The following is a 10849-nucleotide window of genomic DNA, read 5'->3' on the forward strand; positions in this document are numbered from 1 at the left end:
CTGCCAAATGAGTTCTGTTATACTCACAGACACCATTCAAACAGTTTTAGAAACTTTGGAGTGTTTTCTATCCATATGTAATAAGTATATGCATATTCTAGTTACTGGGTAGGAGTGGTAACCAGATTAAATCGGGTATGTTTTTTATCCAGCCGTGAAAATACTGCCCCCTAGCCATAACAGGTTAACCTAACCCTTATTCTAAACCTAACCCTAACCGTAAGCTTAGCAGGCATTTGCTTATCAATAGATAGTTTGTTGATAGTATGATAATCTGTAGAGCATCTACAGGCACAATCTATCCAAATAAAGTGTGACTAAATTGTTTATCATTCACAATCTCTGTGCTCTGTGCTTGCCTAAAGATGAGGGTGTTCAACCTTGGGGCATAGTTATTTTTAAGTTAAAAGGGTAAGGCCCAGGTTAGGTTTAGTATTTTCTACCATACGCTCAATCATGCACGAAGTGATGGAATAATGTCATTACATTTCAGAATGAACAACTTTTTCATAACTTGGTCTGTGAAAATAAGCGGAAGCAGATGTTTGGAGAAAGATTAAGCAATTCTTGCTGTAAGTTTAAGGCAGTTTTACTGATACACCCCAGGGGGGCGACATTGATGTACACTTTCTGTTATACAACGTAGCACACTGAAAGCAGTTTAAGCTGCCAGAGAGGCTATGACCACATAGGCAGCTCAATTCTGATCTTTTTTTCACTAATTGATCTTTTGACCAATCAGATCAGCTCTGAAAAATATCTGACTTGAAAATAACTATTTTTGTGTGAGAAATATCCAGTAGGCATACATGAGTCCACCATTCCAGGTTGAATATTAGAAAGTGTAAAATGAAACACGTGGCTTAAGAGACCACAACATCTTTATTTACAAACTACATTCATACAAACAAGGCCACAGGTAGGTATTTACAGGTGTGTGTGTGTGTGTGTGTGTGTGTGTGTGTGTGTGTGTGTGTGTGTGTGTGTGTGTGTGTGTGTGTGTGTGTGTGTGTGTGTGTGTGTGTGTGTGTGTGATGACCCCTCACTGCAGTCGCCCCCTACATGGCCAGTGCTACAGACATTGGCTTCAGGTCCAGGCTGCAAGGTGGTGCAGCTAAGAGAAGCGAGGTAGCAGTTCACTTTCAGGTGTCCATATGTGACATGGCAGTGTTACCATCAGAGGATGACTTCATTAGACAAGTTCATGGTTAATGCACATTCTGATGACGGTGAAATGTGGTTTAGCTAGATGATATCATGATGCTGATCTTAGGCCAGTTACAGACATCTTCGTTTTTCCTGAAGGTAAAATAGCTTCTGATTTTATGACAGTGCTGCATGAACCAGCGGTAGAGGAGGTAGACAGAGGGTGTAAACTGTAGGTGATGTAGGATGAACCATCAGACTGTGCAGGATATGGGCAGTAGAAGCAGTGACATATTTTCAGACTGTGGTCATGACTTTGAGAGAGCCGGCGCGGAATCGCAGAATCTTCTTCTTCAGGGCGTGAGAGGCTTTGATTTTGACAAAGGCCTTGGGCTGCGAGGAAGCCTCTGGGGAGGCCTTAGGGGAGGAGGAAGTGGAGGAAGCCGAGGGGGCCAGGCGAGGGGGCAGCAGCTGGGGCCACACCAGCCCCCCCTCATCAGAATCACTGGAGAGAGAGCTGGAGGCAGGGGAGTACACCTCACTCATGCTGGACTCTGACTCCCCAGGGGCAGCCCGCACATAGCCCTCCTCTCCCCGACACAGAGGTGCTCTCTCTGGGTATTCTGAGAGGCAAGGCTGGGCATGGACCTGGGAGTGGTAGTTGGGATTGGGATGAGAGCAGGCCTGGGTGTGGCGGGCCCTACGAGGTGGGCGTCTGTGGGCCTGTTCACCCTGGGTCTCCCCTTCCTCTTGGCTGAGCTCCAGGGTGGAGCACCAGCGTCGCCCCCCAGCGGTGTTCCTGTGCTGGGGGCCTGCATATGGGACCTGGCCCCTCTGGTGCTGGGGGTGCTCAGCTGTGCTGTTCCTGCGCTTAGGGAGAGCCCTCTGCCCCATCAGACTGTTCTCAGACTGGGAGCGGCAGGTCTTGTGGCCAGGCTTCTTGAAGCTCTGTCTCTCCTCATGGCTTTTCTTCCCCATGGCCCTGGGCTTTGAGCTGCTCTGGTCTGGGGACACAAAGGTTCGGCTGGGCTTGGAGGGCTCTAGGAGATAGTGTGAGGGGGAGCGTTCTGGAGGAAAGTGTGAGGGGGAGCGTACAGGGGTGTGGCAGGCCTGCCCAGGGATGTACTGGGCACTGACCAAGTGGTTATATGAAGCCGGGGAGTGGGGCAGCGGGTAGTGCTTGGGGGAATCAGACGCACTACTAAAACAAGGGTCCAGAGCTCCACAAGTGGGGTCCAGGGAGGGTGGATGGCCCCCGGCCAGGGAGTGGGATCTGAAGTGGGGGTAGGGTAAAGACCGATAACAGTCCTTCTCCATGGATGGGGCCTCTCCCCCCCATTCCTCCCTGTCTAGCGAGGCACACCGCCAGGCCTGGCACTCAGGGTCAGGGTAGAGGTCCTGTGGGTCAGAGATGCAGAGCTCGGAGGTGTGAAGAGTGTGTTTCTTTCGCAGGCTGCTCTGCCTGTTGATGCTGGAGGAGTAGGGTGTGGAGGGGTCAGGCCCCAGGCTGGTACGAGGCATGCAGAGCCGGGGTGAGAGCGCGTAGCGATGGATGAGACCCAGGATGTAGCCTTTAACCCTCATGGCCTGCTGGAAATCCTCCTGAGTGGCCTGGTCCTCATCCTCCCAACCCTGGGCAGAGTGTAGGTCCCACTGCCAGGGCTCCTCGGCCGTACCCTCCTCGGCGATTCCCTCAAGGTGTGGGTAGGGGGCGGAGAAGGAGAGGGGAACAGTGGCATGAGGGGCTGGCTCCATCAGACTCTCACCTGTCAGCTGGAGGGCATATCCTGTAGACAGAGAGCACAGAGACAAGTTAATTGATTAATTGACGGGTTTGTTTTACTACTGATACGAGTACTTAATACAACTAAAATAATGATGCAATAAAGTAAACATAGTCCATGGTATTGTTGCTATGATACCATGAACCATATTGTGGTTGAAAGAGAGCTGTTGATAGTGGAGAGTGGAGCTGAACTCACCCAGAGACTTGGGCCTCTCTGTGCTGCTGAAGCCCCAGCCAGGGTGGGACTCTAGGGAGTCAGGGCGACAGGAATGCCCCTTTGGAGACTGGCTCTCACTCGACTCATAGAACCCTGGGAAACACAGATGATGTCACTCATTAGACCTCTATCAGGCTTTCTCAAACCATATGCTGACAAAACTCATTTCCAATTTTTTGTCCCTTTCACAAACCACAGAACAACTAACAGTAGCAAGAAGGGCATGAAAACAACATTTGTCAAAACGAATGAAATGATTGTGATTATATATGTACTTCAGTGACATATAGGGCCACAATTCATGTAAAAAAGTACACAGAAAATATACAGAACATGGGTCAAACACATGCAACAAATAAGTTAAATTAAAGTGTCTACATTAAGACAAATATAACTACACAATGCCCCTCTGATGTGGTTCAGGGGTTAAAGTTCAGAGGTCAGAGAATTGAAAGGTGGTAGCATGAGGAGTACCTGAGCTGGGTCGACTGTCCCCCATGTCCCCTTGGGTCCCCTCATAGGTGACATCATCTGTGTCCACTCTCAGCTCGCCCACCTGCTGTTCCAGTGCCAGCATCAGCCCCCAGGGGGAGCTCTGGAGCGCACTCTGAAACAGACCAATACACAAGCATGAACCCAAACCCAAGACATACAGTACCAGTCAGAAGTTTGGACACACTTACTCATTCAAGGGTTTTTCTTTATTTTTACTATTTTCTACATTGTAGAATAATAGTGAAGACATCAAACTATGAAATAACACATAGGGAATCATGTACTAACCAAAAAAGTGTTAAACAAATCAAAATATATTATGACAGCTTTGCACTCTTGGCATTATCTCAACTAGCTTCATGAGGTAGTCGCCTGGAATGCATTTCAATTAACAGCTGGGCCTTGTTAAAAGTTAATTTGTGGAATTTCTTAATCTGTTTGGCCAATCAGTTGTGTTGTGACGGTAGGGGTGGTATACAGAAGACAGCCCTATTTGGTAAAAGACCAAGTCCATATTATGGCAAGAACAGCTCAAATAAGCTAAGAGAAATGGACCAAATGTGTTGGCTGTGGCTCAGTTGGTAGAGCATGGTGTTTGACAACGTCAGCTGATTTGTAGAATTCAGGGCGGCGACTTAACCAGGATGGCGTACAAAAGAATTACTGCACTATAAAAATCGCATGGAAATGAGCTGTAGTGGCTATCATTCCTGTTTTGCACAGGATAATGAGCCCCAAACACTCAAGGTGTGTAAAGTGTAAAATGACAAGAAGGAGGAGTGATGGTGTGGGTTGCTTCGGGTGACACTGTCGGAATTTAGAATTAGGCGCACTCAACCAAATTGAGATGGTTTGGGATGAGTTTGACCGCAGAGTGAAGGAAAAGCAGCCAACAAGTGCTCAGCATATGTGGGAACTACTTCAAGACTGTTGGGAAAGCATTACAGGTAAAGCTGGTTGAGAGAATGCCAAGAGTGTGCAAAGCTGTCATCAAGGCAAAGGGTGACTACTTTGAAGAATCTAAAATCAAAAATATGTTTTGGTTTGTTTAACACTTTTTTGGTTACTACATGATTCCATATGTGTTATTTCATAGTTGTGATGTCTTCACTATTATTCTACAATGTAGAAAATAGTACAAATAAATAAAAACCCTTGAATGAGTAGGTGTGTCCAAACTTTAGACTGGTACTGTACATAATTATAAGTCAATGTGAATTATGACTAAGTGTAGTAATTTTTCCATTTTCCATTTAACTGGATGACAAAAACACACTATTTAGCTTATACAGATAAAACATTCTGTATAAGGTTATTCCCACCTTTGGATAGTGGAGGTAGTATAGGACTACAGACATTAGTGTGCATGACCGCATGGGCTGCATGCATGATACTAAAGCCCCATTCCAGTTAAGTAAGATACCTGAGGATGCAACTAGCTGGAACATGAATGATTCACTGTAGTGGGAAATGTGTTGAGATGTTATTTTTGTGGATGCACACGCAGCAGGACACACACAAATCATACACCAGGGAGGAAGAAAAAGTGCAATTGGACATGCTTGTTCAAGTCAGCCAGGCAATTTCAGGTCATCTGAGGAGCACTCACAGCCAACACACACTAGCTACACATGGCCTCCCCAGCACACACACACTTCAATTTGCCTATTATGACTGTTGCTACATTATGTAATTAACAGATATCAGCAAAATGTTGTGACCTCCTCTACATTACAGAGTCTTGGGGATGGAGAGGCTGTTATACAACTGACAGGAATCGCTGTGTGTGTGTGTGTGTGTGTGTGTGTGTGTGTGTGTGTGTGTGTGTGTGTGTGTGTGTGTGTGTGTGTGTGTGTGTGTGTGTGTGTGTGTGTGTGTGTGTGTGTGTGTGTGTGTGTGTGTGTGTGTGTGTGTGTGTGTGTGTGTGTGTGTGTGTGTGTGTGTGTGTGTGTGTGTGTGTGTGTGTGTGTGTGTGTGTGTGTGTGTGTGTGTGTGCCTCAGTTGGTAGAGCGTGGTGTTTGCAACGCCAGGGTTGTGGGTTCGATTCCCATGGGGGACCAGTACGGGAAAAAAAGAAATGTATGCATTCACTACTGTAAGTCGCTCTGGATAAGAGCGTCTGCTAAATGACTAAAATGTAAATGTTAGGGGCTTATTTCAAAAAGGATGTAGCTGTACACTGCTGGAATGCAAAGGATTTATTAAAAGTGACCAAGGTTTCAGCAGCAAGCTGACTCCATCAGAGCATGGCAGGGTATGTAGAGAGTGCAAAGACAGATGAATGAAAAATTCAGTCTGTCATAAGGAGCCAACCTTCACCTGAGCCAAACCAGCATCATACCAATGCAAGCTAACATAATGAGCTAGACAGTATAAAAACACTCCACATACTGTAGATCCCAACTTTCCTATTCGGATGCTGAGTAAAAAAACAACAAGCAGCACCATATCTGGTCATGAGGCTGGCTGCTGTTTTGGTCACTCAGCAGCGCTGGAATAATTGCTGGGATTCTGGGTCATTTGTCTCAGGCAGACTAGAGTAGATCAGTGTGATAGAAGTGCTGTGTTTGTGAAGAGACAAAATACCCAAGCCAGGCTGTGTCTACCTAAGCATCCATTATGGAATAAAACCTATTGGAGAGATGCTTTCTGTCACTAAACTAATATGAAACACGAAACCATTGTATTATGGTGGTTACTAATAGGTGAATGGAAGAGATCTCCAGGTTTTATAGCTACCTGAGTGCGAGCAAAATAAATAATACAAGGAAAGAAGGAGGAAGAGAGTGTATTGGAAATCAATATATCCATGACACACTTTCACCCAATTGATCATTAGGCATAGGTCCTCCGGCAAGCTCACACAAATCTAGAACTAGCAGACACTGTGACAATTAGGCTGGCTAATTAAAACATAATGACACAGAACACAAACAAAGCTTTGAGGACACACACACAGGACACATTCACAAACACAACTGCCTTCCAGAGTGTGTAGCTCTGTAGGGGTCTCAGGCGGCTCCCTTTCATGACGATACTTTTGATTCTGCTGCATTATTAATTGACTCCTCTTGGCTCACGCACACTGCCTGGTGTCATTACTATTTGACTGCATCCTGTGCTCTCCCCGGTGGAGAGAGGGACGGAAGGGGAGCAGCCAGGCAGCTTCGTGGCAGCACACAGACATGCATGCACACACACACCATGTTTACATAACAGGCGTGAATGGGGCATGCAGGCTGCACACTCCAGCCTCTGTGGTCTGCCTCCCCAGCAAGGACAACAGGCTCTGAATGGACTCTATCCAGCTTGACTTCAGTCAGTCAGCTCAGGTGACACAGCTGCTCAGAGCCTCCAACTCAGGGGGAAGCTAGGTTAAAGAAGACATTACGGGACAAAGCCCGAGCCCAGGCAGCTCTCACCCACCCATATCATCAGTCACTCAAAGCCCGAGCCCAGGCAGCTCTCACCCACCCATATCATCAGTCACTCAAAGCCACGAGCCCAGGCAGCTCTCACCCACCCATATCATCAGTCACTCAAAGCCACGGGCCCAGGCAGCTCTCACCCACCCATATCATATCATCAGTCACTCAAAGCCACGGGCCCAGGCAGCGCTCACCCACCCATATCATCAGTCACTCAAAGCCACGGACCCAGGCAGCTCTCACCCACCCATATCATCAGTCACTCAAAGCTCCGGGCCCAGGCAGCTCTCACCCACCCATATCATCAGTCACTCAAAGCTCCGGGCCCAGGCAGCTCTCACCTACCCATATCATCAGTCACTCAAAGCCCGAGCCCAGGCAGCTCTCACCCACCCATATCATCAGTCACTCAAAGCCACGGGCCCAGGCAGCTCTCACCCACCCATATCATATCATCAGTCACTCAAAGCCACGGGCCCAGGCAGCGCTCACCCACCCATATCATCAGTCACTCAAAGCCACGGACCCAGGCAGCTCTCACCCACCCATATCATCAGTCACTCAAAGCCACGGGCCCAGGCAGCTCTCACCCACCCATATCATCAGTCACTCAAAGCCACGGGCCCAGGCAGCTCTCACCCACCCATATCATATCATCAGTCGCTCAAAGTCCCGGGCCCAGGCAGCTCTCCCCCACCCATATCATCAGTCACTCAAAGCCCCGGGCCCAGGCAGCTCTCACCCACCCAGATATCAGTCACTCACCGCTGAGAAGGGTGAGTGCCACACTAATGATGTGGCACTCTATGGAAGACATGGGCACACGGCGTCTTAGACATGCCCAAATCACCACACACTGAGGCCAAGCACATAGATCAATAGAGACGCAGATGTATGCGCTCGCACACACACAAGTCTATCGACACACACACGGGCTTGCTAATGCTTGCACTCTCCAAACACACACAGCATGGTGGCTCAGAGTGGGGTCAATGTCTTGTGCTTTACAGGCTGCTGTCTGGCATGGCATGGCTGTCAGCAACTACACACTGGGCCTCTGGGCCTATAGACAGGACAGGAGGCCCTGGGGCAAAAGCAAAGGCCAAGGAAACTGTCCCCCCCACTCCCAGGAGAGGGCAACATGGGTCAGTTGCTTCTGTGTGAACCTGCCTTAATAAATCCCCCACGCAACATAGACTCTCTACATGCAATATGAGATTGGGTCCAGTGGGAAACACATGGAGAAGTGATGTTTGAAGGGCTCAATAGAGGGGGTTCAATTAGACATTGATGTCACATAATTCTCCAACCAATAATCTCCAAGGAATTTTCTGCAAAATGATTTGCATGCTTGGAAAGACAATGGAGTTAATATCTGTCAGTATCTATCGATCCAAATTGACAGATCCCTCAAATGGAACGACCGGAATGACTTAATGAAATGTGCACAACAAATTGCGAGAAAATATGCGGCATTTAGGGGCAGTCACTAGTCGCACAGTGTAAAAATGAGTATTTACCATCAACGTCGAAGCGGAGCCAGTTTGCTCTGCGTTGACATCTCATTGGGTGACGTGTTCCAGTTGTGCTTTCAAAGCGGCGGCCGAGGTGCATGATTCGCCTGTCGGCGCACCGAGGCCCTCGTGTGCATTAGTATTCCTCTCCATATGCGCCTATTGTTTGGGCCGCGGCGGAGGAGAGGAACGCGGGGGGAAGCTGGGAGGAGAGGGAGGCGGCTGATTTAATTTCTTTCACCCTCTTTTATAGGAGCTTTCTATTGAGAACTGTGGGCCGTGTGCGAGTCGATGGTGAAGTGTAGTCTAAAGGCTACTAGCCTGTATATCTTTCTTTTTTTAAAGATAGAGGGCTGAACATTGGGCGTAAGGAGATAACTGTGACATCCCATTCATTCCAAAGAAAAACATGTATTGTTTGAAGATATGTTTTATTTTTTACAAAACCCATTTTATCTATAATAGGATAATGTTAAGCATGCGTAATAGTTGCCATCACGGATAGCTAACACTCTTTTTTATTATTATTTGGGATGACATCGGTTGGATGGTGGGATTCTCTGTACGCGTGGTGATTTGAGTGGTGGGACACGCATCACGCCCACCTCTGGCAGCATAGTACATCCTTGCCTATAAACTAACGTTAGTTCCCACAAGGACATCGAAAATCTCCACAGTCTAAAGAAACGTGCCTCATAACTTATATCTAAATCATATCATATTTGATGCTATACTATTAATATCAGATGAAAATGTATTTAATACAAATGTAACTATTCACATGTCCTATCAGCTCCCGTTATGAACTAATTTGATAAATAAAAGTCAACGAATGAATATGTATAAACACTTGCTAAGTAAAATACAACATAAATGTAGGACCATGCAGGGAACAATGGGTCATTAAACGGTGGACTGCAAAAGACGGGTGCTCCACCCCCATTCAGTTTCCCCAAGGCATATATTTGCAGCCGAAGGATGGAAACGATTAGATCCTTTCAGATGGGGATACTATTAATCAAGTTAAGTAACTTTTCTTGCAAATAAGTTTCGTCGCTGGACAATAGGCGCACATAACCAATGCATTGTCCACTAACGGGGGGAAACAAATCGTATTTTATATAGGCTACGTAGCCTATCCCTCTAAAGAGCCTAGGGGTAAACTGGGGGTTAATCGCGGTGGCGACCGACCACCCTGGTCGAGTAGCCATTCTGTGCACTACAACAATGTTCCTACGAGGTGAATTAGCCTATCTATTCGTCACATAAAAAGGCAACAATTTCCAAACTACCTCCACCTCTTTTAACTTCTTACCAGATGACGTCTCAATGTCAAGTTTTCTTGCTCCCAGCTGCTGAAACCCGATAGCTCGTTCCTTGTGTAATTTTCGGGCATGGGCTCCCCCAGGGCCAGAGCACCGAGGACCAGGCACTCCTGCCTCTGCTTGCGGAGCTCCAGCTCACAGAGTCCGGCCAGACTGGCCTCCATACGCTCCTTATTCCGACTGCGCTCCGCAGTCATTGGGAAAGAAAAGGCACCGTACATGGTTCCAAAACCTTTTCCAATGGTTTGATAGAAACACCTGAATTACTTCCAATATTTATTTTACAAAATATTCTTGCTCAAGTCCTTATCTTGTTGTTTTTTAACCCCCTTGTTGCAACCACTTTTGTTCTTCATCGCACATGTGGATATCCAAGCTGAATTCTTTGCATTAGGTTAGGCTATAACGCTGGTTGCCTATTTGCAGCATGAGTGCCTGTGGCTGTGCGCTATACATTTTCTATTTCGCAGCTGTCAGACGTAGAATGGTGTGCTCCGCCCTCCTCCACAGTCTATTGGCTCTGATATCACAGTCAGGATTTCATCCACCCCTTGCAATCTAGCCTCAATTGTCTTTCGATGAAGAATGCTGTGTGTCTTGATGGGATGGCTATAGCCCATTCCCTATGTATTTTCTCATTACTTTTACGCACTATACATCTGCCCCAGCCATGCACACTGGAATAATGTGGGTTGAGGCTGGCTGGATGGTGTCATCCTGTTGATGGAATGCTTCACTGGGACATTTTGAATGAAATATGGCGATAAATAAGAGGGTCAAGAGATATGAACTGGCCATTAACCCTTATCATCAATGGTATCGTTAGTCAGTCATATCGCAGTAAGCAAAATGAAGTAACAAATATATTTTAGACATCTTTTCCAGACGTTGCCATCAGGTGCAATTTACGTGCTGAATGAAAGATGAAAATACGTAAA

At 47.0% G+C, this 10849-nt stretch overlaps 1 protein-coding gene across 1 annotated transcript; it reads right to left on the reverse strand.

Annotated features, from left to right (window-relative positions):
• Positions 1-573: 573 nt before the first annotated feature.
• Positions 574-10373, reverse strand: LOC106612974 (dapper homolog 3). The gene is made up of 4 exons (XM_014214743.2): positions 9902-10373; positions 3624-3756; positions 3129-3242; positions 574-2933 (listed from the first exon to the last, which is right to left on the reverse strand). Exons 1-4 carry the CDS (start codon positions 10130-10132, stop codon positions 1444-1446), a joined length of 1968 nt encoding a protein of 655 aa, XP_014070218.2. The 5' UTR covers positions 10133-10373; the 3' UTR covers positions 574-1443.
• Between the last annotated feature and the right edge of the window lie 476 nt (positions 10374-10849).

Source organism: Salmo salar, chromosome ssa09 (assembly GCF_905237065.1).
Source record: "Salmo salar chromosome ssa09, Ssal_v3.1, whole genome shotgun sequence".
Lineage (NCBI taxonomy): Eukaryota > Metazoa > Chordata > Actinopteri > Salmoniformes > Salmonidae > Salmo > Salmo salar.

Excerpts from the sequence above, each read along its gene's own strand:
- LOC106612974 (XM_014214743.2), bottom strand. The coding sequence starts at position 10,132 with ATGTACGGTGCCTTTTCTTTCCCAATGACTGCGGAGCGCAGTCGGAAT. Across the intron at positions 3,757-9,901 it reads TGACATTGAGACGTCATCTG|AGTGCGCTCCAGAGCTCCCC; the intron begins GTAAGAAGTTAA and ends GGTCTGTTTCAG. Across the intron at positions 2,934-3,128 it reads AGAGAGGCCCAAGTCTCTGG|GATATGCCCTCCAGCTGACA; the intron begins GTGAGTTCAGCT and ends CTCTGTCTACAG.